The sequence below is a fragment of the Zonotrichia leucophrys genome, chromosome 25 (genome assembly GCF_028769735.1).
Source record: "Zonotrichia leucophrys gambelii isolate GWCS_2022_RI chromosome 25, RI_Zleu_2.0, whole genome shotgun sequence".
NCBI lineage: Eukaryota > Metazoa > Chordata > Aves > Passeriformes > Passerellidae > Zonotrichia > Zonotrichia leucophrys.
The window spans coordinates 2,218,758-2,245,242 of record NC_088194.1 but is presented as its reverse complement, the minus strand read 5'-3'; the positions used below and the strand labels follow the sequence as shown (position 1 = coordinate 2,245,242).

The 26,485-nt window shown below is 60.4% G+C and overlaps 2 protein-coding genes across 2 annotated transcripts; both read left to right on the top strand.

Annotated features, from left to right (window-relative positions):
• Nucleotides 1–5,898: 5,898 nt before the first annotated feature.
• On the top strand, nucleotides 5,899–20,257 carry ARHGEF2 (Rho/Rac guanine nucleotide exchange factor 2). The gene is made up of 21 exons (XM_064732393.1): nucleotides 5,899–6,302; nucleotides 8,845–8,912; nucleotides 9,031–9,094; nucleotides 9,625–9,754; nucleotides 10,426–10,535; nucleotides 10,616–10,762; nucleotides 11,633–11,883; nucleotides 12,036–12,161; nucleotides 13,074–13,191; nucleotides 13,929–14,186; nucleotides 15,017–15,093; nucleotides 15,176–15,345; nucleotides 15,533–15,616; nucleotides 16,472–16,620; nucleotides 17,388–17,495; nucleotides 17,579–17,643; nucleotides 17,753–17,794; nucleotides 17,895–17,945; nucleotides 18,493–18,891; nucleotides 19,511–19,697; nucleotides 19,783–20,257. The coding sequence occupies exons 1-21, from the start codon at nucleotides 5,906–5,908 to the stop codon at nucleotides 19,857–19,859; spliced, it is 3,078 nt and encodes a 1,025-aa protein (XP_064588463.1). The 5' UTR covers nucleotides 5,899–5,905; the 3' UTR covers nucleotides 19,860–20,257.
• A 1,363-nt stretch (nucleotides 20,258–21,620) lies between these two features.
• On the top strand, nucleotides 21,621–26,039 carry ANKRD35 (ankyrin repeat domain 35). Its single transcript, XM_064732304.1, has 11 exons — nucleotides 21,621–21,751; nucleotides 21,834–21,922; nucleotides 22,238–22,302; nucleotides 22,681–22,738; nucleotides 22,827–22,897; nucleotides 22,974–23,080; nucleotides 23,471–23,619; nucleotides 23,724–24,943; nucleotides 25,609–25,698; nucleotides 25,786–25,851; nucleotides 25,943–26,039. The coding sequence occupies exons 1-11, from the start codon at nucleotides 21,621–21,623 to the stop codon at nucleotides 26,018–26,020; spliced, it is 2,124 nt and encodes a 707-aa protein (XP_064588374.1). The 3' UTR covers nucleotides 26,021–26,039.
• Nucleotides 26,040–26,485: the final 446 nt, after the last annotated feature.

The window sequence follows — 26,485 nt, the reverse complement described above, 5'->3', positions numbered from 1 at the left end:
GCAGGGGCCGGAGCAGGGGGGGATCCGAGGGGCGGCCCCGGGGGATGAAGGGGATGGTCCGGGGGGATTCTGGGGATTGATCCCGAGGGGAATCCAGGGATTGATCCCCAGGGATGCTGGGGATGGTCCGGGGGGATTCTGGGGATTGATACCGAGGGGAATCCAGGGGTTGATCCCCAGGGATGATGGGGGTGGTCCGAAGTGACTCCAGGGATTGATCCTGAGGGATGCTGGGACACAGATCCCTCAGGATGCTGGATTAGAGATCCCGAGGGATGCTGGGGATGGTCCGGGGGGATTCCAGGGTCTGATCCTGAGGGGAATCCGGGGATTGATCCCAAGGGATGCTGGGGATGGTCCGGGGGGATTCTGGGGATTGATACCAAGGGATTTTGGTTGGTGATCCAGGATGAGCCTGGGGACCAATCCCAAAGGATGCTGGGTGTGATCTCGTGTGGCTGATGCACAGATCCCTCAGGATGCAGAATTAGAGATCCCTTGGGATGTTGGATTACAAATCCTTTGGGGTGCTGGATTCCAAATCCCTTGGGATGTTTGATTACCAATCCCCTGGGATGTTGGATTCAGATCCCTCGGGATGCTGGGCACAGATTCCTTGGTGTGCTGGGATTCAGATCCTCAGGATTTTGTATTCAGATTCCTTGGGGTTTTGGATTCAGATCCCTGGAGATGCAGGATTAGAGATCCCTTGGGATGTTGGGCACAGATTCCTTGGGATGCAGGAATTCAGATCCCTTGGGATGTTTGATTACAAATCCCTCAGGATTTTGTATTCAGACCCCTCAGGGTGCTGGGCACAGATCCCTTGGTGTGCTGGGATTCAGATCCCTCAGGATTTTGGGTTCAGATCCCTTGGGATGGTGGATTAGAGATCCCTTGAGATATTGGGCACAGATCCCTCCAGATGCAGGGATTCAGATCCCTTGGGATTTCGGATTCAGATCCCTCAGGATGTTTGATTACAAATCCCTCAGGATGCTGGGACACAGATCCCTCGGGATTTCGGATTCAGATCCTTTGGGATTTTGGATTCAGATCCCTCGGGATGCAGGAATTCAGATCGCTCAGGATGTTTAGATTCAGATCCCTCGGGATGTTGGATTACAAATCCCTCGGGATTTCGGATACAGATCCCTTGGGATGTTGGATTACAAATCCCTCCAGATGCAGGAATTTAGATCCCCGGGGATGTTGGAACACAAATCCCTCGGGATGTTGGATTCAGATACCTCTGGATTTTGCATTCAGATCCCTTGGGATGTTTGATTACAGATCCTTTGGGATGCTGGGACACAAATCCCTCGGGATGTTGGACTCAGATCCCTGGGGATGTTGGATTCAGATCCCTCAGGATGTTGGAACACAAATCCCTCAGGATGTTGGATTCAGATCCCTCCGGACGCTGCGGTTCCGTGCCCAGAGCTGGGCTGAGTCCCGGCTCCGTTCCCTCGGGAGCCGGTCCCGGTGGAGGCCGCGATGCCGGTGCCGGTGCCGGGGGATGCGGATCCCGGGGGGAGGCTCCGGGGCGCCGATCCCGGCCGGATCCCGGGAATCCCGGCTGGATCCCGGCCGGATCCCGGGGACCCCGCTCGAACAAAGGCCCCGCGGGCAGCACGAGGCCGGGGGGCGGCGCCACCCGCCCCCGGGAGGGCGGGACCGGCGGGGACCGGGCAGGGACCGGGAGCACCGGGAGGGGACCGGGAAGGAGCCGGGAAAGAGCCGGGAGAGCACCGGGGAGCACCGGGAGGGAGCCGGGAGCGCTCCCTGGATTATGTCCCGTATCGAGTCGCTGTCGCGAGTCAGGAGCGATCGCGCCAAGGTGGGTCCCGGCAGCGCAGCCCCCCCGAGCGGGGTCCCCCCATTTCCCAGCCCATTTTGGGGTGTGGGGGCTCTTCCCTCCCTGCTCCGTTTGGGGGAGAGGGAGGGGTCGCCCCATTCCTCACCCAAACTTGGGGGTCTCTGCTCTGTCCCAGGCGGCCGCGGGGATTTATTTTGGGTTTTTTTGGGTTTTTTTTGGGGTGATTTGGGGTTTTTTGGGGAGATTTTTGGGGTGATGCTCGGGGTGCATGTGGGGGTTCCGCACCTGGGGGGTCCCGATGGAAATGGGGAGGGGTCCCAGCTGCTCCCCATTGTGCATCGGGGGGTGCTGCCTGCAACAAGGACCCCCCCACCCCGCAGCTTTGGGGACCCCCGTGTGTCTCCCCCCCTCCCCAAACTTCTCCGCCGCCCCAAACTTGGCCCCGACTCTTCCTCATCCTCCTTTCCGCCCGAGCTCCGGGTGACGCGAGGATGAGGATGAGGAAGTCTCCTTCCCCTCCTGCCGGGCGGGGGGGGGAGGGGGGGAGATAGAAATTTTCAGGACCCCCCACCCCAATTTCTTGTTTTCCATGGAAACAAAGCCCGGCGTGGAGGGGGTTCGGGATGGGGAAACTGAGGCACGGCAGCGAGGCCGCCGCTCCGACCCCCGTGACCGGGGGGGTGCGGGGGGGGCCGGGCATGTGGCAATGCCGGCGTGGCGAAACCGGGCGGGGGGGGCCCAAAGGGCTTTGTGTGCCCGGAGCGGGCATTTCTGGGGGGGTTCGATGCTCTGTGCCCCCCCTAACACCTCAATTTACCCCAAAATTTGGATTTTTTGGTGACCTCCCCTCCGCCCTGGTTGCTGTTGGATGCTCTGAGTTGTTTGGGCAGCAAGGTGGGGGGGGGAATTTGGGGGTGCCCCCACCCCGGAAAGGGTTTTGGGGGGGTTTTAGGGTGGTTTTGTGGAAGAGGGAAGTGGTTGTTGGTCCCTGGGTTTTTTTATTTTTTTGGGGTTTTTTTTTGGTTTAAAAAAGTTTCGTCCGAAACATTTTGGCCACACCCAGAGCCGGGGGGGGGAATCAGGGGTGCCCCCCCCGAGGAAAGAACGACCCCAAAACCAGCGGAACCCCCCAGGCCCGACTGGGAGGGGAAATTTGGGGACCCCCCCGCGTTTTTTTGGGGGATCCCCACCTGCATTTGGGGGAGGGGTGTCCTCTCAGCGACCCCCCCCGGACCCCCCAAAACAGCTCAGGGGGTCCCAGATCCCCCCCTAAATCCGGGGGGGTCCAATCTGGAGGGGGAAAATTTGGGGGTTCAGGGGGTCTGGGGGGTCTCCCTGTGGTTTTTTTTGGGGTGGGGGGATTTTCTGGGATCCCCCCGTGTTTCCCATCCCGGCCCAGCGGGGTCTTTGTTGCCTCGGCCGTGGCTTTGTTCGGCGCCGGGGCTGTCCCCAAAAACGGGGGGAATGTCCCCAAAAAAGGGGGGGATGTCCCCAAAAAAAAGGGGAGGAAACCGTCCCCAAAAACAGGGAAATTACCCCCAAAAACGAGAAGCTCGACCTTCCGTTTTGGGGTTCAGCTCTGTCAAATCTCGCTGGGTTTTGGGGTGCGGGCTCCCCCATTTCAGCCCCCCATCCAAGCCGGTTTTAGGGTGGGGTCTGCGAGCGCCCCAAAGCTCCCCCCGAGCTCCGCGCGGAGTTTTTGGGGCCGGAACAGGAACCCGAAAAGCCCCGGCTCTATTTAAAGCACCGAAACTTCCTCCGCCCCCAGCTCGGGGGGGTTCGGGAGCGCGGGGACCCCAAAATTCCCCGCTCGGAGCAGCCGCGTGTCCCCGCAGCCCGGTTCGTGCAGGTTTTGGGGTTCGGGGGGGCTTTTTTGGGTTTTTTTGGGGGTTTTTTGGGGTGCGACCTCTTCCCCGTCCCATCCCCTGGGGTTTTTAGGAGGGTGGTCCGAGACCCCCCAAATTTACAGAAAGGGGGGATGCGGGATCTCTAAATTCTCCCAGGGTGATTTTGGGGTTTTTTGGGTTGTGATCCCCAATTTTTCCTGAGGGTTTTGGGTTCGGGGGGGTCCCGGGGCGGGCAGGAAGCGGCGGCGGCGGCTCCCGCCTTTGTCTGGCGCGGTTCGGTTTCCTCCTCTGGCCGGGGGGGGCCCGAAATGGGGAGGAAAACACGGAAATGGGTGAGGAGAAAAGCGGCGAAAGAGGGGAGAAAAGTCGGGGGGAAAAAGAAGAAAAACGGTAAAAAAAAAATAAATAGAGAGGTAAAAAAGTGGCGGGGAAATAGAGGAGAAAAAAGGAAAATAAGATTTAAAAAAAGGGGAAATTAACAGGGGGAAAGATGGGGAAATCAGTTAAAAAGAAAAATGCTGTAAAAAGGGGGATATATAGATAAAAAAGGAAAAACGGTAAAAAAGGGGGAAGGTGGGGAAAAGGAATGATAAAAAAAGGAAAGAAAATCGGGGTGGAAAAGGAAAGAAAAGCAGAAAGATAAAGGAAGAAAGTGAAGGGAAGGAAAGGAAAAAATAATGGGGAAAGGGTGAAAAGAATAAAGGGGGAAAGGAAAAAAGCAAAAAAAAAAAGAAAGGAAAAGAAAGGCAAGCAAATAAAGGGAAGAGAAAAAAAATAAAGAAAAAAAAGAGAAGAAAAGAACAAAAAAGGGAGGAAAAGAAAAGCAAAGCAAACAAAACCGGCGGAGCAGAGGGAGAAATCAAAGGCGGACAAACAAGCGGGCGGGAACAATCGCGCTCGGGGCGGATGTCGCGGCCGGAGCCTCGGGGGGGTCGCTCGGGGGGTCCGGGATGTGCTGCTGCTCCTGCGCCCCGTTCCCGGCCGAGGGGGAGCCCGAGGGACCCCGGAGGGTGAGACCCCCCCCGAGACCCCCGCCCGGGCTTGGGGACACGGGGGGACACGGGGGGTCCCAGCTGTGGGGTCTCATTGGGGGGTCACAGCTCAGCTGAGGGGTCCCAGAGGTGCCCGTGGGGTCCCAGAGGTGCCTGAGGGGGTCTCTGTCCCAATCCCCGGGGTCCCAAAGGTGCCCGTGGGGTCCCAGAGGTGCCCGTGGGGTCCCAGAGGTGCCTGAGGGGGTCTCTGTCCCAATCCCCGGGGTCCCAGAGGTGCCCAAGGGGGGTCTCTGTCCCAATCCGAGGGGTTCCAAAGATGTCCGTGGGGGTCCCACTTTTGATCCGAGGGGTCCCAAAGGTCCCTGTGGGGTCCCACTCCTAATCCAAGGGGTTCCAAAGGTGCCTGAGGGGTCCCAGAGGTGCCTGAGGGGGTCTCTGTCCCAATCCGCGGGGTCCCAAAGGTGTCCATGGGGGTCCCACTCCTATCCGTGGGGTCCCACAGCTGATCTGAGGGGTCCCAAAGGTGCCCGAGGGGTCCCAAAGCTGCCCATGGGGTCCCAAAGGTGCCTGTGGGGTCCCAAAGGTGCCCGAGGGGTCCCAAAGCTGCCCATGGGGTCCCAAAGGTGCCTGTGGGGTCCCAAAGGTGCCCGAGGGGTCCCAGAGGTACCCAAGGGGTCCCAAAGGTGCCCATGGGGTCCCCCCTGTTCTCCCTCCCTCCAGCCCCCCCCGGGGGTCCCTCAGCCCCTTCCCCACCCTCAGATTGGGGGTCACCAGCAGGGACAGACCCCGGGACCCCCATTCGGGATCGGGGAGCAGAACCGGGGGGTCCCGAGGTGCTTTTGGGGGGCTGCAGGTTGGCACCCGCCGGTGCCAGGCACGGCCGGAGCCGCAGGGATGCCCAAGGGAGCCGGGGGGGGCACAAAGGCCTCTCTGTGCCCGTGGGGGGGGCACGGGGAGGGGGGGTCCGAGGCTGTAAAAAGAGGGGGTGAGGAGGGGGTGACACCGACTCGCTCCCCTTTTCCACACGGGAAAAAACCCCAAACCCCAAACCCATCCCGGTGTGGGGTGGGGGGGGGTTCAGCTGCTTCCTCACTTTTTTTGGGGGGGTGGGGGAAAAAGGGGGTGACGGGCTATAAATAGATAGCGGGGGGCGCAACAGGGGCAGCGTCACCCCCGGCTGCGCCCCCGCAGCCCGTCCCCATTGGGGCTGGCACCGGGGGGGGGCGGGATGGTGGGGGGGGGGATGGATGGCACCGGCAGAGCCTCCGGTTACCGTGGAAACGGCAAAACCGGCGATGCAGGGAAGCGGCGGCGAGCGCAGGGAGCGCGCTGGGCTCTCCCCATCCTCCGGTGAAACCCCGGGCAGCACCGGGGAGCGGCGGCTGCCGTCGGCCATGAGCCGCGTGCCCAGAGCACCGGGAGCGGCACCGGGAGCGGCGGCGGGGCGGCCCCGGTGCCGCAGCCCCGTCAGGCGCCCGGTGCCGCTGTCCCAGGGCAAGGACAAGGAGAGGATGAAGGAGGGCAAGGAGAAGGACGCGCGTTACACCAACGGGCACCTCTTCACCACCATCTCCGTGTCGGGCATGACCATGTGCTTCGCCTGCAACAAGAGCATCACGGCCAAGGAAGCGCTGGTGTGCCCCAGTGAGTGCCCGGGGGTACGGCAGGGAGGGCGCAGGGGAGGGAAATGCCAGCTGGAGGTGCCCAAAAGGGGTTGCCAGGGGGGAAATGCCAGCTGGAGGTGCCCAAAAGGGGCTGCCAGGGGGGAAATGCCAGCTGGAGGTGCCCAAAAGGGGTTGCCAGGGGGAAAATGCCAGTGGAGGTGCCCAAAAGGGGTTGCCAGGGGGGAAATGCCAGCTGGAGGTGCCCAAAAGGGGCTGCCAGGGGGGAAATGCCAGCTGGAGGTGCCCAAAAGGGGTTGCCAAGGGGGAAATGCCAGCTGGAGGTGCCCAAAAGGGGCTGCCAGGGGGGAAATGCCAGCTGGAGGTGCCCAAAAGGGGCTGCCAGGGGGGATTTGCTAAGGAGGATTTGCCAGGGGGGATGTGGCAGGGAAGGGTTGGCACGGTGGCATGACTGGGGTGGCTTTGGTGCGCTGGATTTGGTGGGATGGCTTTGCCAGGGTGGCATTGCCAGGGCAGAATTGTCACAGTGGCTTTGCTGCAGTGGTTTTGCCAGGGCAGAATCGCTGGGGTGGCATTGCCAAGGTGGCTTTGCCAGGGTGAATTTGGTGGGGTAGCTTTGCCAGGCTGGCATTGCTGGGGTGGCTTTTCCAGGGCAGAATTGCTGGGGTGGCATTGCCACGGTGGCTTTGCTGCAGTGGCATTGCCAGGGTGGCATTGCCAGGGTGGCTTTGCCAGGGTGGATTTGCCAGGGTTGATTTGATGGGATGGCTTTGCCAGGTTGGCTTTTTCCGGGGCAGAATTGCCAGGGTGGCATTGCTGGGGTGGCTTTGGCAGGGTGGCATTGCTGGGGTGGCATTGCCAGGTTGGCTTTTCCAGGGCAGAATTGCCACAGTGGCTTTACTGCAGTGGCATTGCCAGGGTGGCATTTCCAGAGTTGAGTTGCCAGGGTGGCATTGCTGGGGTGGCTTTACTGCAGTGGCTTTGCCTGGGTGGCATTGCCAGGGTGGCATGGCCATGGTGGCATTGCTGCAGTGGCTTTTCCAGGGCAGAATTGCCAGGGTGGCATTGCTGGGGTGGCTTTGCCACGGTGGCACCACTGCAGTGGCATTGCCAGGTTGGCTTTTCCAGGGTGGCATTTCCAGACTGGAGTTGCCAGGGTGGCATTGCTGGGGTGGCTTTACTGCAGTGGCTTTGCCAGGGTGGCATTGCCAGGTTGGCATTTCCAGACTGGAGTTGCCAGGGTAGCTTTGCCACAGTGGATTTTTTGGGATGGCACTTCTGGGGTATCTTTTCCATCACGGCTTTGCCGGGGTGGCATTGCCAGGGCAGAAATACCAGGGTGGCTTTGCCAGGATGAAATTTCCGGGGTGGCTTTGCTGCAGTGGCTTTGCCAGGGTGGAATTTCTGGAATGGATTTGCCAGGATGGATTTGCTGGGGTGGCTTTCTCAGGGTGCCTTTGCCAGGGTGGCATTTCTGTGCTGGCATGCCCAGGGTGGCATTGCCGCAGTGTGGAGTTGCCAGGGTGGCTTTTCCTGGGGTGGCTTTGCCGCAGTGGGTTTTTTTTTCTCGGGAGGCTTTTTTTGGGATGACTTTTTTTGGGGTGGCTTTGCTGGGGCGGAATTGCTGGGGTGGCTTTGCCAGATTGGATTTGCCGCAGTGCCTTGGCCGGGGTGGCTTTTTTGGGATGATTTCATTTGGGGTGGCATTGCCAGTGTGGCTTTTTTGGGGTGGCTTTGCTAGGATGACTTTTTTGGGGTGGCCTTGCCAGAGTGACTGTGCCAAGGTGGCTTTTTTGGGGTGGCATTGCCAGGATGACTTTTTTGGGACAGCTTTTTTGGGATGGCTTTTTTGGGGTGGCCTTGCCAGGACTGGCTTTTTTTTGGGTGGCTTTTTTTGGGGCGGCTTTGCCAGGTTGACTGTGCCATGGTGGCTTTTTTGGGGTGACTTTTTTGGGGTGGCTTTGCTAGGATGACTCTTTTGGGGTGGCTTTTTTGGAGTTGCCTTGCCAGGACAACTGTGCCAAGGTGGCTTTTTTGGGATATATTTTTGGGGTGGCTTCACCAGAATGACTGTGCCATGGTGGCTTTTTTGGGGTGGTTTTTTGGGGTGGCCTCACCACGATGATTGTGCCATGGTGGCTTTTTTTGGGGTGGCTTTTTTAGGGTAGCCTTGCTAGGACGACTTTTATCACATGGCTTTTTTGGGGTGGCCTCGCCATGGTGGCTTTTCCAAGCTGACATTTCTGGGGTGGCTTTGCCGCATGGGCACCGCAGTGCCCGTTCCCAGAGCCCCATTCCTGCCGGGTTTGCTGCCTGGAGCAGGAGATGGATTCTCCATTTCTCCACCCTGGCACATGGCAGCTCCCTGGCGCTGGTGGCCCCGCTCTGGCGCGGTGCCCTCAGGCTGGGGCAGCTGCTCCGTGGCAGCTGCAGCTCCGTGTGCTCCTCACCCACCCTCATTCCCACCACATCTGCTGCCGTCGCTCTGCCCTGCCAGCAGCCGGGGGAGGAGGGGTGGCACCAGGGTCCCCGTGGCCTTTTTGTCACCTCTCGGTGTCCCCCAGCCTGCAACGTCACCATCCACAACCGCTGCAAGGACACGCTGCCCAACTGCACCAAGGTGAAGCAGAAGGTGAGCGCGGTGCCACCAGGGCGTGGGGGAGCCGTGGGGAGGAGGGGACACGGGGGAGGTGGCGCTGGGGACACGCGAGGACAGTGACGAGGACAGTGACGCTTCCGCTCCCCCGCAGCAGCAGAAGGCGGCGCTGCTGAAGAACAGCTCAGCGCTGCAGTCGGTGTCCCTGCGCAACAAGAGTGAGTGGGGGGAGCCTTCCTTTCCTTTCCTTTCCTTTCCTTTCCTTTCCTTTCCTTTCCTTTCCTTTCCTTTCCTTTCCTTTCCTTTCCTTTCCTTTCCTTTCCTTTCCTTTCCTTTCCTTTCCTTTCCTTTCCTTTCCTTTCCTTTCCTTTCCTTTCCTTTCCTTTCCTTTCCTTTCCTTTCCTTTCCTTTCCTTTCCTTTCCTTTCCTTTCCTTTTCCTTTCCTTTCCTTTCCTCTCCTTTCCCTTTCCCTTTCCCTTTCCCTTTCCCTTTCCCTTTCCCTTTCCCTTTTCCCTTTCCCTTTCCCTTTCCCTTTCCCTTTCCCTTTCCCTTTCCCTTTCCCTTTCCCTTTCCCTTTCCCTTTCCCTTTCCCTTTCCCTTTCCCTTTCCCTTTCCCTTTCCCTTTCCCTTTCCCTTTCTCCTTTCCCTTTCCCTTTTTTTCCCCCTTTTTCCCTTTTCCCTCCCCTCCCCAGTGTCCCTGCCCATCCCGGGGGGTGACAGGGGTGTCCCAGCACTGTCCCCTCCCCAGATGCCATCCGCGAGCGCCCCAACTCTGCCATCTACCCCTCGGAGAGTTTCCGCCAGACGCTGCTGGGGCCGCGCCGCGGCCGCCCCTCGCTGTCCCTGTCCAAGAGCGTCTCCACCACCAACATCTCGGGGTAAGGACGGGGGACAGGGGGGACAGGGGGTGTCCTCAGGGTCCCCAACATGTCCCACCCCCTCTCCAGGATGTTCAACGATGACTTTTTTCGGGGGTGGAATTGCTGGGGTGGCTTTGCAAGATTGGATTTGCCGCCGTGGTTTTGCCATGGTGGCTTTTTTGGGATGTATTTTTTGGGGTGGCCTTGCCAGGGTGACTGTGCCATGGTGGCTTTTTTGGGGTGGCTTTGCCAGGATTGCTGTGCCATGATGGCTTTTTTGGGACAGATTTTGAGGTGGCCTTGCCATGACGACTGTACCATGGTGGCTTTTTTGGGGTGGCCTTGCCAGGACAACTGTGCCATGGGGGATTTTTGGGATGGCCTTGCCAGGATGACTTTTTTGGGATATCTTTTTTGGGGTGGCCTTGCCAGGACAACTCTGCCATGATGGCTTTTCTGGGGTGGCTTTTTTGGGGTGGCATTTTTGGGGTGGCTTTTTTGGGATGGCTTTTTTGGGGTGGCTTTTTTGGGGTGGCTTTTTTGGGATGGCTTTTTTGGGATGGCTTTTTTGGGGTGGCTTTTTTGGGGTGGCTTTTTTGGGATGGTTTTTTGGGATGGCTTTTTTGGGACGGTTTTTTTGGGGTGGCTTTTCCCCATCATGTCCCCATCATGTCCCACCCCCTCTCCAGGAATTTCAACGATGACTCTCCCCTGGGCATCCGGCGCATCCTGTCCCAGTCCACCGATTCCCTCAACATGCGCAACCGGACGCTCTCGGTGGAGTCGTTGATCGACGAAGGTGGGGACAGCGCCGGGGACAATGTGAGGACACAGGGGAGGGACACGGGGGCTCCATGTCCCCGCTGATGTCACCTGCAGGCCCTGACGTCATCCTGAGCCAGCTGCTGAGCGATCTGGAGGCGGATGGGAAGGAGTTTGAGGCGGATTCCTGGAGCCTGGCGGTGGATAACAGCTTCCTGCAGCAGCACCGCATGGACGTCATGAAGCGGCAGGACGTCATCTACGGTGAGGGGACAGAGGGACAGGGACACGGGGACAGGGGTGGGACACAGGCGTGGGGAATGTGAGGGTGGGAAAGGGATACAGGGGTGGGGATGCAGAGATGGCGGACACGGGGACAGGGGACAAAGGAAGAGGTTGGAGGAGCAGGAATGGGGACAAAGGGACAGGACAGAGGGTACGGGGACAGGGACAGCACCCTGGGAACAGGGAGGCGGGAATGAGGACACAGGGCTAGGCAGGGTGACTGTCCCTGGGGTCCTGCTTCCTCTGTGCTGCTGTTGGGGTGCTGTCCCTGTCCCTGGGGTGCTGTCCCTGGGGTTGCTGTCCCTGTCCCTGAGAGTTCTGTCCCAGTCCCAGGGGATGCTGTCCCTGTCCCCGGGGTTGTGTCCCTGTCCCCAAGAGTGCTGTCCCTGGTGTTGTGTCCCTGTCCCCGAGGGTTCTGTCCCTGTGGGTGTGTCCCTGTCCCCATGGCATGTCCCCGGGGGTGTGTCCCTATCCCTGGGGGTTCTGTCCCTGAGGATTCTGTCCCTGTCTCTGAGGGTTTTGTCCCTGGGGCTGTGTCTCTGTCCACAAGGGTTCTGTCCCTATCCTCAAGGGTTCTGTCCCTGTCCCGAGGCTCTGTCCCTGTGGTGTGTCCCTGTCCCCAAGAGTGCTGTCCCTGGTGTTGTGTCCCTATCCCCAAGGGTTCTGTCCCTGTGGTGTGTCCCTGTCCCTGGGGCTGTGCCCTTGTCCCCAGGGTTGTGTCCCTGTCGCCGAGGGTTCTGTGCCTGGCTATGCTGTCCCTGTCCCCGTGGCATGTCCCTATCCCCAAGGGATCTGTCCCTGTCCCCATGGCTGTCCCTGTGCCCTGGTGACCCCGCCGTGCCCCCGCAGAGCTGATGCAGACGGAGCTGCACCACGTGCGGACGCTGAAGATCATGGGCGCCCTGTTCCGCAGGGCCATGCTGGAGGAGCTGCAGCTGGACCCCGGCACCGTCCAGCGCATCTTCCCCTGCCTGGACGAGCTCAGCCACATCCACGAGCGCTTCCTGGCCCAGCTCCTGGAGCGGCGCCGGGAGTCGCTGGCCCAGGACAGCAACAAGAACTTCGTCATCGACCGCCTCGGTGACATCCTCGTCACCCAGGTGGGCAGAAAATGGGGATTTGGGGGGTGGGATGCAGGGAGATGAGGGTTTGGGGGATTGGGAGGCGGTGAAGGGGTTAGCAGGGTGCTCTGGGGTGGGGATGGTGGAGGGGACGCTCTCACTGATGGCCCCTCGTTGTTCCCACTGCCAAGTTCTCGGGCCCGAGCGCGGAGCAGCTGCGCAAAGCCTACGCCGAGTTCTGCAGCAAGCACACCAAGGCGCTCAAGGAGTACAAGGACCTGCTGGCCCGGGACAAACGCTTCCAGCAGTTCATCAGGGTGGGCTCCCTGGGGACCCCCGGGCTGGGGAGTGGGGTCTCCATCCTCTGGGTGACCCCTGGGCTGGGCATCAGGATCTCCATCCTCTGGGGAACCCCTGGGATGGGGATTGGGGTCTGCATCCCCCCAGGATAGGGTTTGGGGTCTCCATCCTCTGGGGATCCCCAGGGTGGGAGCTGGGGTTTCCATTCCCTGAGGATCCCTGGAATCAGGGTTGAGGTCTCCATCCTCTGAAGAACCTCTGGGATGGGGATAGGGGTTTTCATCCTCTGGGAGACCCCTGGGCTGGAGTTTGGGGCCTCCATCCTCTGGAGGACCCCTGGGATGGGGATTGGGGTCTCCATCCCCCAGGATGGAGTTTGGGGTCTCCATCTTCTGGGAAACCCTGAGCTGGGGATTGGGATTTTCATCCTCTGGGGGACTCCCAGGATGGGGATCAGGGTCTCCATCTCTCCATCCTCTGGGGACCCCCTGAATGGGGGTCTCCATCCCCCAGCACCTTCCAGTGGAAAACCCTTCTCCCAACTCCTTGCCTCAGTTTCCCTGACTTGTGTCCTTCCCTCCCTGAGCTCCGGGGGTCTCTGCATTATGGGGAGGGGGAGTCCCTGCTGATGGGGGTCCCTGCTTTTGGGGTCCCTGCTGATGGGGGTCTCTGCTTTTGGGATCCCTGCTTTTGGGGGTCACTGCTGATGGGGTTCTCTGCTGATGGGGGTCACTGCTGATGGGGGTCACTGCTGATGGGGGTCACTGATGGAGGAGGTCTCTGCTTTCGGGGGTCCCTGCTGATGGGGGTCACTGCTGATGGGGTCTCTGCTTTTGGGGGTCTCTGCTTTCGGGGTCCCTGCTGATGGGGGTCCCTGCTTTTGGGGGTCTCTGCTTTCGGGGGTCCCTGCTGACGCTGTGTCCCCCCAGCGGGTGACACGCTCCCCTCTGCTGCGCCGCCACGGCGTCCCTGAGTGCATCCTGCTGGTGACCCAGCGCATCACCAAGTACCCGGTGCTCATCGAGCGCATCCTCAAGAATTCCAAAGGTACCTGGGAGGGGCTGGAAGGGACTGGGACCCACTCAGGGCAGGAATTCCATGATGTCAGGAGACCCAGGACATCCCTGTGGCTGTCCTGAGCAGCCAGGACCCCTGCCAGGGGTCTCAGAGACCCTGGCACAGAGCCCAAGGTGCTCCTGTGGGTTTGATTATGACCCTTGGAGCAAATCACCAACCTTGTATGAAGATCACCAAGCCACGACAGTTTAAATAGAATATTAATGAAGTTATCATGTGGTGGAAAAGTAGATTTTGGGGTTTTTGGTATGAGGGTTCAGGAGGCAAGATGGAGGGAATTGGGTGTGTCCAGCCTTTCTCCTTCTTCTTCTTCTTCTTGGCATCCACCTTCTGCTGTGGTGGTGGCACTTGCAGATTGGTCTGGAGTAGAAGCTCACTGTCTAACATAGGTGATGGGTATTGGGAAGTAATTGTAAATATTGTATACGATAGGTATTGGGAAGTAATTGTAAATATTGTAGTTTTTAGTATAAAGACATAACACTGCCCTGGGGGCAGGCAGAGTGCCTTGGACTGTCTTGCTGAGCTGACCTCGGCAGGGCAGGAGGAAATTTTTTATAGATAAGATACAATAAACAACCTTGAGACCGAGAAATGAAGAGCCCTGACTCCTTCTTCTAGCTCAGGCTGGGAAAAGAGACTTTGGAACTTTTCTCGGGGTCGCTCTGACCGGCGAGAGATCCCGGCATCATCTTCCCTTCTCACAGACAACGAGGGCGACTGCGCGGACCTGTCGCGGGCGCTGCGCCTGGTGAAGGAGCTGCTGTCGGCCGTGGATGAGGAGGTGCACGCCTGGGAGCTCCGCGGGCGCCTCTGGGACGTGTTCCGGCGCGTGGATCCCCGCGCCAAGGTGCCGCTGTGCTGGGACAGCCGGCCCGGCGCCTTTGGCAGGGACGAGCTGCTCCGCAGGAAGCTGGTGCACAGCGGGGGCATGCTCTGGAAAACGGCGGCCGGGCGCTTCAAAGGTGGGAAATTTGGGGGGAAAATGGGGCTGGGGGATGTGCAGGGAATGGGGATGCTCATGGAGGAGCTGCTCTCGCCATGGCTGAATTTGGGATTTGGAGGGCTCAGCGAGGTGAACTCCTCCACTCACCCCTGTGGAATTTTTCCTCACTCGGGGTCACCAAATGTGGGAATGTTCCTCACTCGGGGTCACCAATTGTGTTCAGAGGGGTCCCAGGACGAAAATCTTGGCTCCATGTTTCAGAACCCTATTCTTTTAGTATAGTTATTTTAACATAGTTCTTTTAGTATAGTTTTATTATATCCTTTTGTTTTAATATATAATATATTATATTAAAACATATTATTATTTATTGTATTAAAAAAGTACTTATATTATATTATATTATATTAATTACATTACATTACATTACATTACATTACATTACATTACATTAATTATATTATATTAATATTATATTATATTATATTATATTATATTATATTATATTATATTATATATATATATGTTATGTTATATTATATTATATATCAAAAGGATATATTAAAACTATACTAAAAGAATAAAAGACAGGATTTCATCAGAAGGCTTGAAAAGGAAAAGAATGGAATGATAAAATCTTGTGACTCTCAGGGAGTTTGAGACAGCCGGACTGTGATTGGCCATTAATTAGAAACAACCACATGAGACCAATCAAAGATGCACCTGTTGCATCCCACAGCAGCAGATAATTATTGTTTACATGTTGTTCCTGAGGCCTCTCAGCTTCTTGGGAGAAAAAAAACCCTGGCAAAAGGATTTTTCATAAAATCTGTCTGTGACCCATCCCAGATGTCCTGGTGCTGCTGATGACGGACGTGCTGGTGTTCCTGCAAGAGAAGGACCAGAAATACACCTTCCCCATGCTGGTGAGCTTCTCCTCCTCACCCTGACCCTCACTGGGGTCTCCAGAGCACCATTCCCCATTCCCAACGCTCCCCAATCCCTCAGGACAAGCCGGCTGTCATCTCCCTGCAAAACCTGATCGTGAGGGACATCGCCAACCAGGAGAAGGGCATGTTCCTGATCAGCGCGGCGCCGCCCGAGATGTACGAGGTGCACGCGGCCTCGCGGGACGACCGCAACCACTGGATGAAGGTCATCCAGCAGGCCGTCAGCCTGTGAGTGTCCCCTGGGAATTGGGGACACCTGGGAGCCCCCCAGGATGTCTGGGAGTCTTTGGGGGTTCCATGGGTCCAGGGTGGGTGGTGGTGGGTGTGGGGTGTGGAGGGGGAAAGGCGATGGCTGTGGGGTGATGGGGTTGGGGGGTTCTGGTTCTGATCCCCCTCCCCATCCTGGCTCTCCCAGCTGTCCGAGCCGCCAGGATTTTCCCCTGATTGAGACGGAGACGGAGGCGTCCTTGAGGAAGCTGAAAGGTGGGGGCTCATCCCTGTTCATCCATCCCTTCCCATCCGTCTCATTGATCCCATCCCATCGATCCTGTCCCATGATTCCATTGATCCATCCATCCCATCCCATTGATCCCACCCATCCATCCTATGCATCCCATCCCATCCCATCCCATGATCCCACCCCACTGATCCCATTCCATCCTATGCACCCCATGCCATCCCATTGATCCCATTGATCCCATCCCATCCCATCCATCCCATTCCACCCATCCCATCGCACTGATCCCATTGACCCCATCCCATCAATCCCATTGATCCCATTCCATTGATCCCATTGATCCGATTATCCCATTGATCCCAACCCATCTCATCCTATGCATCCCATCCCATCCCATCCCATCCCATCCATCCCATCCTATCCCATCCCATAGATCCCATCGATCTCATCCGTTGATCCCATCCCATCCCATTGATCCCACCCCATGATCCCATTCCATCCATGCATCCCATGCATCCCATTATCCCATCCATTGATCCCATTGATCCCATCCATCAATCCCATTGATCCATCCTATCCACATTGATCCATCCTATCTCACTAGTCCCATCCATTGATCCTTGATCCATCATCATCATCCCATACCCATCTCATCCTTGATCCCATCCCATCCCATCGATCCCATCCCATCAATCCCATCCCATCTCATTGATCCCGTTGATCCCATTGATCCCATCCGATCCCATTGATCCTATTGATCCCATTCCACTGATCCCATTGATCCCATCCCATCCCATGATCCTATTGATCCCCACTGCATGATCCCAATCCCACCGTGTCCTCCCAGATCCCGCTGAGCCGAATCCCCGTTCCCGGCACGATGGGCGCGGCCGGCAGGATCCGGCTTGGGCAATTCTTTGCCGACATGCTGGCGCTGGGCAGCGGCTGCTCCGAGCCCCCCGCAGCCCCCCGGGGCACCCCCTTCCCTGGGGACCCCGCCCGGGGCCCCCGCGGGGACGTCCTGCTGCACGACGCCATTCGGGAAGGTACGGCAGTGTTCTGGAACCTTCTTTGAGTTATTTTAATAAGTTTTTGGATGTTTATAATATATTTAATATAATTTAGTTACTTTTGGAGGCATAAAAATTAATAGAGTGGTTTTTTTCCCCCTTTTCCCCATTTCCCCCTTTTCCCTGCTTTGTTCCCTTCCCATTCCCATCTTTCTCCTCATTGTCCCCTGTTCCCTCTTGCCCTATTCCTCCTTTTTCCCCCTTTTCCCCCATTCCCTCCTTTTCCCCCTTTCCCTTGCTTTGTCCCCTTCCCCCCTTTCTTCTCATTGCCCCCTATTCCCCCTTTTTTTCCCCTTTTCCCCCCTTTCCCCTTTTTTGTTGTACTGTCAGAAATAAAAACATAAAATAATAAATAAAAGGCGAAATATTAGAGAAAATTGAGTTAGGTGTTAGAGGGTTTTGCTTTCGGTAAAACACTTTATAAAAGTGCTTAGTTTGTTTACTTCTTTTTCTAGTTAATTGCTTTGGAGGGACTTTTTGGGTTTTTGTCTAATTAGTTATTTTTAAGGTTAAGGTGAAATTCTTTAGGTTTACGAGGTGGCTTTTTTCACCTAATCAGAGAGAAACTTCCAGGCTTCTTTCCTTTTGAAGAGAACAAAAAATCATTTTGTCACTCCCTCAACAAAAAGCAGCTCTGGGATGGGGTGGGTAGGAGAAGTATGGGATGCTCTGGGATGGCGATGGAAACTTCTGGATGCTCCAGGATGGGGAAACTGAGGCAGGGCTCCGCCTTTCCCCCACAGTGGAGTGCCTGAAGGAGATTTTCACGGGATGCACCCGAGACCGGGACCAGAACCAGAACCAGAACAACCCCCCCGAGGCCGAGAGCTGCCCCAGCCCCAGCGCCAGCAGTAAGGGGGGGACACAGGCAGGGGTTCCTGGGTTGGGGGGACCCCCAGGACCCCCTTGGGGCTCACCCAACCCTCCCCTGCAGACGGTGACTCCGGCAGCATCAACGGCTCCTTGGAATTCCGGGCGGATCCGGACGCTGGGCAGAGGGTGAGTTGGGGAGGGGGCACAAGGGGGGACAGTTGGGGGGCACAGGGGGACATTTGGGGACCCCCAGCCCTCACTGGGACCCTCAGTGTCACCCCACTCTCTTCCACAGGACGGGAATGGGAACCAGGTCCCGCCGAGGGGATCCCAGGAGGTGAGCAAAGGGTTTTGGGGTTTTGGGGTGGTGCTCAGTGGGTCCCCCCCATGAGGAATTGGGGTTCACCTCCCCTCTCCCCAAATCCTGTCCCCTGCAGGAGATCAACCAGCGCCTGGTGAACCTGTACGGGCTCCTGCTGCGGCTGCAGGTGGGACAGGGGGACACGAGGGGGGACACAGGGGGGAACCTCTGCCCAAATCGATTCTGTTCCCAAATCCATCCTGCTCCCAAATCCATCCTGCTCCCAAATCCATGCCCTGTCCTCTTTCTCCCCCTTTGTCCCCTTCCTATTCCAATCCTTTTCCTCATTGCCCCCTGTTTCCTATTACCCCTTTTCCCCCATTCCCCCCTTTTTCCCCTTTGCTCTCTTTTGTCCCCTTCCCATTCTCCTCTTTCTCCTCATTGCCCCCTGTTCCCTCTTGCCCTATTCCCCCTTTTCCCCCCGTTTTTTTTTTCCCTTTTTTCCCCCCTTCCCCTGCTTTGTCCCCTTCCCATTCTCCTCTTTCTCCTCATTGCCCCCTGTTCCCTCTTACCCTATTCTCCCTTTTATTCCCCATTTTTCCCCATTCTTCCCTTTTCCCCCTCCCCCCTTTTCCCCCTCTTTTCCCCTTTCCCCCCCTTTTTTTCCACTCTCTTCCCTCCCTTTTTCCCTTATCCTTTCCCCTATCCTTTCCCCTGACCGCTCTGTCCCCCAGGTGCACCTGACGCACCAGGAGGTGCTGCTGGAGCTGCAGCTGCCGGAGGGGCTGCAGCGGCCGCGGCCCCGCCGGGGCTCGCAGCCGGCCGTGCCGGTAACGGGAGCGGCGGAACCGGGCGCCGGGGCGGAGCTGGCGCTGCTGCAGCGGCAGCACGGGCTGGTGCAGGAGGAGCTGAGCCGCTGCCGCCAGCTGTGCCAGGAGCGGGCGCAGGAGGCGGCGGCGCTCGAGTCGCGCCTGCGGGACAGCGAACGGGAGCGCTCCCGGTTGGAACGGGAGCTGCAGGAGGCGCGGGGGGCACCGGCGGTGGCGGCGCCGCGGGGACGGAGGGCGGCGGAGCCTCGGCGGAGGAGCCTCCCGGCTGGGGATGCGCTGTACCTGAGCTTCACCCCACCGCAGGTGAGCGCCGGGCACCGGGGGCACTGAGGGCACCGGAGGGACTGGGGGAACGGGAGGGATTGGGGGCATCGCGGGGACTGAGTGGAGCGGGGGGACCAGGGCACCAGAGGGAGTGAGGGCACTGAGGGCATCAGATGGACTGGGGCACTGCAGGGAGTGGGAGCATCGAGGGCACCGGAGGGGCCGAGGGCACCAGGGGCACTGGAGGGAGCGGGGGGACCAGAGGTATGAGGGCACTGAGGGCACCGGGCATACTGGAGGGAGAGGAGACACCAAGGGCATCGAGGGCACCAGAAGGGACTGGAGGGACCAGGGGCACCAGAGGGAGCAGGGGGCACCGAGGGCACCGGGGGGACTGGGAGGGACCGAGGACACCGGGGGGACCGGAGGGAGCAGGGGCACCAGGGGCACTGGAGGGAGCGAGGGCACCAGGGGCACCAGGGGCACTGAGGGCACCGGAGTCACTGAGGGTGCTGGAGGGACCGGGAGCACCGGAGGGACCGGGGGCAGCGGGCATGGGCAGAGCCCGGGGGGTCTCTGTGAGTTGTGTCCGGCTGCACCCCCCACTCATGAAGGGGGGCTCTGGGTGAATCCCCCCGCTCCTTTCCCCCCACCACAGCTGAGCCACGCCAGCTCCCCCGCCGCTGTCCCGTTCCACGCCCCCGCCTTCCCCGGCTCCCGGGACGAGCTGGAATTCCGCGGAACCGACCCCGAGCGGCTGCGGGAGGGCGAGGACACCCTGGACGTGCTCCTGGAGGACGAGGGGGGCTTGGGGAGTCGCCACTCCCCCCCCGCCAGCCCCCGAGGTGGGTCCCTGGTTTTTTGGGGGGGGGGGGTAGATCCCACCTTGGTGTCCCGATTTTATTTTGTTAACATGGAATTTTTCCATAGATTTCCTGAGGATGCAGGATATTCCCGAGGAGGTGGAGAACAGCCAGGAGCTGAAGGAGGGCGACGGGGACAGTTAGGGACCCCCGCAGCCCCCCCAGCACCCCACGATTCCCCCCCAGGACACGCCGGGGGCTGGATCCAGCTGTGGGGAGCGTTGGGAAAAGCGGGATGGGGACGCTGCTATTCCCACGGGAGCCTTATGGGAATTTTGGGGGGGGTCCTGTCGCCCCCTCCCCTACTCCAGCCCGGGGGGGACAGGGGTGACAGCGTGTCCCTCCTCTTCCCGCTGGGATTTATTTATTTATTTGGATGTTTTGGGGTGCGGGAGGCGGGGGGGGCACGGACACCTCCCGTTCCTGGGTCAGCGGTGACAGTGACCCCCCCCCGGTATCGGGGGGCTGCCCAAGGGTGGGGCGGGGAGGGACGGGGTCCCCGCGGATTAACTGTAAAAACAAAGGATAAAAGAAATGAAAAATATTAAAAAAAAATTGGAAAATGGTGCAAATGAAGAGTTTGGAGCTAAAATGAAGGGGAGGCTGGGGGCGGCACGGAGCAGTCGGGGGGGGGGGTGTCAGCCGGGGGGTCTGGGCCGGGTTTGGGGCGCACCCGCAGGGCGGGGCCGTTCCCGGGGCGGTGCCGAACCCGCCGGGCCGGTGCGGGACCGGGCGCGGAGCGGGCGGGGCGGGCGGAGGACGCGGCCCCGGAGCGGCGGCTCCCGGGGATCCCGCAGCGAGGAGGGGTCGGGGGGCCGGGAACGGAGGGGAGGGGTCCGGGGATCCCGGGGCGGGGGTCCCGGCCATGAAGAGGATGTTCTCCTGCTCCAGCTCGCAAGTGACGGTGAGTCCCGGCGGGGAACGGGGGGGCCGCGACGGCTGCGATCCCAATCCCGATCCCAGCTGTGAACCCCATTCCGGTCCCAGCCCGTGCCGGCTGCCATCCCAGTCCCGGTGCCAGCCCCGGTGCCAGCTGCCATCCCAATCCCGGTGCCAGCTCTGATCCCAGCCCTGATGCTGCCTCAGTCCCGACCCCAATCCAGCTCCGAAGATCCCAATTCCACTCCCAGCCCTAATTCTGGTCCCGATCCTGCTGCAATCCTGTCCCAGCCCAAATCCATCCCAATTCCACTCCCAGCCCTAATTCTGGTCCCAGTCCTGGCTGCAATCCCTGTCCCATCCCAGCCCCAATCCCAGTTCTGATGCTGGTCCCGATCCATTCCCAAATTCCATCCCAGTTCAACCCCAATCCCAGCCCCAATCCTGACCCCAATCCTGCCCCATTGCCTTGCCCATTCGCAGCTCCCGCAGCCCATCCCAGTCCCGGTTCCCGTTCTCAGACCCCGGTGCCGGTGCCGCCCCTCCCGGTGCCACGCTGCAGCCCAGCCCAGCTCGGTGGCACTCGCCAAACCAGCCGGGCGGGCACAGGCCGGGACACGCTCCGGCCTCTCCGCCCCCTCCCGGCTGCGCGGGGATCCCGGATCCCGCACCGAGCCCCGGGGGTGGGGAAACTGAGGCAGGAGATGCGGGGAGGGGGACCCGCACTGGGGGGTCCTGTCTTGGGGTGGGCTTTGGGGTCCTGTCGTGGGTTTGGGATCCTGTCCTGGGTTTCAGGGTCCTGTCCTGGGTTTGGGGTCCTGTCCTGGGTTTCGGGGTCCTGTCCTGGGCTTGGGATCCTGTCCTGGCTTTGGGGTCCTGTCCTGGGCTTGGGGTCCTGTCCTGGCTTTGGGGTCCTGTCGTGGGTTTGGGGTCCTGTTCTGGATTTGGGGTCCTGTCCTGGGGTTTGGGGTCCTGTCCTGGAGTTTGGGGTCCTGTCCTGGATTTGGGGACCCGCCTCCCCAGCAGATGGAGAGCTGGACGCGGCAGGACCAGAAGCTCCTGGAGGCGGTGACACGAGGGGACGTGGCCCGGGTGGCCGCCCTGGCCGCCCGCAAGGCCGCCCGCCCCGCCAAGCTCAACGCCAGGGGACAATCCGCGTATGTCACCGCCGGGGGGACACGGGCAGGGGCCGGGAGGGGGGGGGACACACCGGTCACGGCCACTTGTCACCTCCCCCAGGCTCCACCTGGCCGCGGCCGGGGGTCTCACCGAGTGCCTGACGCTGCTGCTGGAGCACGGGGCTCCCGTCAATGAGAGCAACGATGACGGTGGGTGGGGACTCCTTGGGGACACCTTGGGGACATCCAGGCAGGTCCCTGTGTCACCTCTGGAGGACACCAGAGCTGTCCTCCCTGGGGAGTGTCCTTGAGGAGGGGGTGTCCCCTGATGGAGGGGGTGTCCCCTAGGGCAGCAGATGTCCCCAGGAGTGTCCCCTGATGGAGCAGGGTGTCCCCTGGGGGTGTCCCTTAGGGGAGGAGGTGTCCCCAGGAGTGTCCCCTGATGGAGCAGGGTGTCCCCTGGGGGTGTCCCTTAGGGGAGCAGGTGTCCCCCAGGAGTGTCCCCAGCCCGTCCTGTCCCCACAGGCAGCACCGCCCTGCACTTGGCCACCATCGCCTGCCAGCCCCAGTGTGTGAAGGTGCTGCTGCAGGTACGAGGATGGGAATAGGAATGGAAATGGGAATTGGAGTTGGAATTGGATGGGATGGGAATGGGATAGGAGTGGGATGGGAACAGGAACTGGATTGGGATGAAGCTGGGGGTGAAAACAGGGACGGAGATCAGGATAGAGACAGGGATAAGGACACAGATTGGGGATGCAGAGGAGGATGAGAATGGAAGTGGGGATGGGGACAAGGACAGGGAAGAAGGATGGGGACGAGGACGAGAACAGGGCTGGAACTGGGGGGCCATTCCCATTCCCATTCCCTCTCCCACTCCCTATCCCATTCTGTTCCCATCCCAATCCCATCTCATTCCCATCCCCATTCCCATTCCCATCCCATTCCCATTCCCGCTGTGCCCCCAGCACGGAGCCAACGAGCGCCACGTGGACGGGCAGAACCGGACTCCGCTGCACTGGGCAGGTGAGGGTGGGACACGGGGACACCCCGGGATTTGGGGAACACCAGGGGGGTCCCCCAGAGTCCCTGCAGTGACCCCGTCCCCCCGCAGCCTCCTCGGGCTGCGCCTCCAGCGTCCTCCTGCTCTGCGACCACGAGGCCCCGCTGGATGTCCCTGACGCCGTGAGTGGGGACAGGGGGACAGCAGGGGGTGGCAGGGGACAGCGAGGGCTGGTGGTCACCCCACGTGTCCCCCCAGCACGGGCAGACCCCCCTGATGCTGGCAGCACAGGGGAACCACGTGGCTGTGTGTGCCCAGCTCCTGCGGCGTGGGGCCGAGCCTGGGCTGGCCGACAGGGATGGCAGGTGGGTGACAGGGGACACTGGGGACACTGGGGACACTGGGATGCCCTGGGGACATCGCTCTGTGGTGTCACCAATGCACAGAAGGGATGGGAGTCACCTGTGCCACTGTGTCACTGTGTCATGGTGCCATCTTGTCACTGTGCCCCTGTGCCACCCCCTGCCATTGCTCACTGTTCCCATGTCCCTCGGTGTCACATCCCCTGTCCCTCAGTGTCACATCCCCGTGTCCCTTGGTGTCACATCCCCCTGTCCCTCGGTGTCACATCCCCCTGTCCCTCCATGTCACATCCCCGTGTCCCTCCATGTCACATCCCCGTGTCCCTCGGTGTCACATCCCCATGTCCCTCGGTGTCACATCCCCGTGTCCCTCGGTGTCACATCCCCGCTCAGGACGGCGCTGGCCCTGGCCCTGGCTCACGGCAGCCTGGAAGTGGCCGAGCTGCTGCAGGGCCACAAGGGGGACAAGGACACCGGGAATGTCACCGGGAATGTCACCGGGGACATCCCGAGCTGGGCTCTCCAGAAGGTCCCAAGGAGAGGTGAGACCTCCTGGAGCCCCCCTAAAAAAGGGGAAAAATTGGGGGGAAATGGGAAAAAATGGAGAAGAATTGGGAAAACGGGATTGTGTTTTTCCCTCCTGCAGAGAATGGCGCTGGACAGGTGGGAATCCAGGGCGAGGAGGAAGAGGAGGAGGAGGAGGAGGAAGAGGAGCAGCGGGACGGACGCGCTGCCCGGCGGCTGCGGGAGGAGCTGGCGAGGAAGACTCTGGAATGCCGGAGGATGGAGGAAGCTGCCGAGGGCGTCCGGCGGCGGCTGCGGGAGCTCGTGCGGCTCCTGCCGGGACGGGAGGAGGATGAAGATGAGGAGGATGAGGAGGATGACGGCGCCTGCCTGGAGCTCCTGGCCCGGCGCGTGGCGGAGCTGAGGAAGAGGACGAGGGATGAAGAGTGGGAAGGAGGAGGAGGACACGGCAGCTCCGAGGCTCCGGCGCTGATCCCGTTCCTGGCCTGGCTGGGGGAGGAATGCTCCAAAATGCGGGAAGCGAAGGCCGGAGCCTTGTCCCGGAGCCGGGAGCTGCGCCGGGAGTCCGAGCGCTCCCTCCGGGCCTGGGAGCAGCTGGCGGCGGGGCTGGAGCAGGCGCTGGAGCAGCAGGACCAGATCCACGCCAGGATGCTCCAAGGATCCCGAACCCTCCTGGAAAAGCTCCGCCGGTGCTCGGTGAACGGCACAGAGCCAGCTCCGGGCGGGAAGCACCGGGAGGAGACACCGAGGGAGGGCGGGAGGATGGAGAAGGAGCTGCTGGAGCTGCGGGAGGGGAACGGGAAGCTCCTGGTGGAGCTGGCGCGGCTGGGCCGGGAGCGGGAGCGGCTGCAGCGGGAGCTGCGGGAGCTGCGGGAGGATCCCGGTAAGCGGGACGAGGCGTGGCGGCTCCGCCGGGAGCTGCGGGCGCTGCGGGACGGGCTCGGAGCGCGGGTGCGGGAGGCGGGCGGCGACAGCGGCGCCGGGATCCTCCGGGATCTGCACCGGCGGCTGGACGCGCTGGTGCGCTCCCAGCACGAGGCCCTGCAGCTCATCACGGAGATGGAGGAGGGAGAGGCCGGAGAGACCCCCGGGAGCGACGGGACAGAACCGGGAGAACCGGGAGCGGGGCAGGGCACGGAGAGCGGCACCGCCGGGGTCCCGCCGGGCTCGGAGGCGGAGCGGTGGCGGGAGGCGGCGGCGGCGGCCGAGGAGAGGGCGGCCGGGCGGGAACGGGAGCTGCGGGAGCTGCGGGACACGGCGGAGGGGCTGGAGCGCAGCGTGGCGGCGCTGCGGGAGCGCGCGGGGCGGCTGGAGCGCGCCTGCCGCGACAAGGACGGGAAGGTGAGCGACGGGCTGGGGACGGGGACGGGAACGGGACCTTCCCAGCACCAGTTCCGTTCCCGTCATCATCCTCCTGCCATCCTTGTCCCCATCGCTGACCCCTTCCCATCTTCCTCTTCCTCCCATATCCATCCTCATGTCCTCCCATCACCATCCCCTTCCCAGTCCTCTTTCCACCATCATCATCATCATCATCATCATCATCATCATCACCCCTTTCTCACTACTGTTCCCATCAACATTTTCATCCCTGTCCCCTTTCCCATGATCCCATCCCATCTCATTGATCCCATCCCATTGGTCCCATTGATCCCCTCCCATTAATCCCATCCCATCCCATCCCATCCCATTGATCCCATCCCATCCCATTGATGCCATCCCATCCCTTTGATCCCATCAATCCCATTCCATCCCATTGTTACCATTGATCCCATCCCATCCTATCGCCATCCCATCCCATTGATCCCATCCCATCCCATCCCATCGATCCATTGTTACCATTGATCCCATCCCATCCCATCCCATCCTCTTCCCCCTCCCAGCCCCATTTGGGGGACCTCGGGGGAACTGAGCAGGACCTTGGGGGTTGGCAGGGACCAAGGGGGCTCTGAGAGCAACCAACCCCCCGCAGCCCCCCAATTCTGCCCCTGCCTTTGCCCCCCCAGCTGAAGCAGCTGCTGGTGGAGACGGAGAAACTCTCGGCCGAGGTGTTGGGGCTGCGGGGCAGGAGCGCCCGGCTCCAGCTGCAGCTGGAGGTGAGGACAGCGCCCGGTGTCACACCGTGTCACCCTTTGTCACCTCCTGTCACCCTGAGTCACCCAGTGCCACCCTGTGCCCGCCAGGTGCAGCAGAAGCAGCACCGGGACACCGTGGCCGTGTACCGGAGCCACCTCCTGCAGGCTGCCCAGGTGGGACCCCCGGCCCTGCCCGGGGTATCTGGGGGGTGGGGACACAGTTTTGGGTGGGATTCTGGTAAAATCCACATTCCTTCCTCCGTAGGGATTCATGGACGAGGGCGTGCACGCCGCGCTGCTGCGGATCCTGCGGGCCGAGGCGGGAGTGGGGCTGTGGCATTAAACCGGGAAATTGTGACACACACGGGGCCGTGTCACATTCTGTGTCCTGTGTCCCCATCCTGTGTCCAAACACGTGTCCCATCCGTGTCCCATGTCCCCATCCTGTGTCCCATCCCATGTCCCTTTCTGTGTCCCCATCTCGTGTCCCATTCCATGTCCCTTTCCATGTCCCACATCCCCTGTCCCATGTCCCCATCCCGTGTCCCATTATGTGTCCCTTTCCGTGTCCCGTGTCCCTTTCTGTGTCCATTCTGTGTCCCGTGTCCCTATTCTGTGTCCTTTTCCGTGTCCTATCCCATGTCCCATTCTGTGTCCTGTGCCCCATCCCATGTCCCATTCTGGGTCCCATTTTGTGTCCCATGTGCCCATCCCATGTCTCATCCTGTGTTCCCACCCTGTGTCCCATCCCGTGTCCCCATCCCCACAGCCCGGGGAACGGGGTGCACCCTCTCCATTCCCCTGGACT

What these genes read in the sequence shown, in the direction of transcription:
- ARHGEF2 (XM_064732393.1), top strand. Translation starts at nt 5,906, where the DNA reads ATGGCACCGGCAGAGCCTCCGGTTACCGTGGAAACGGCAAAACCGGCG. An exon ending in CATCCTCAAGAATTCCAAAG is followed by an intron (nt 13,192 to 13,928) that starts GTACCTGGGAGG and finishes CCCTTCTCACAG; the next exon opens with ACAACGAGGGCGACTGCGCG. An exon ending in GGCTCCTGCTGCGGCTGCAG is followed by an intron (nt 17,946 to 18,492) that starts GTGGGACAGGGG and finishes TCTGTCCCCCAG; the next exon opens with GTGCACCTGACGCACCAGGA.
- ANKRD35 (XM_064732304.1), top strand. Translation starts at nt 21,621, where the DNA reads ATGGAGAGCTGGACGCGGCAGGACCAGAAGCTCCTGGAGGCGGTGACA. An exon ending in AACGCCAGGGGACAATCCGC is followed by an intron (nt 21,752 to 21,833) that starts GTATGTCACCGC and finishes CACCTCCCCCAG; the next exon opens with GCTCCACCTGGCCGCGGCCG. An exon ending in GACTCCGCTGCACTGGGCAG is followed by an intron (nt 22,739 to 22,826) that starts GTGAGGGTGGGA and finishes GTCCCCCCGCAG; the next exon opens with CCTCCTCGGGCTGCGCCTCC.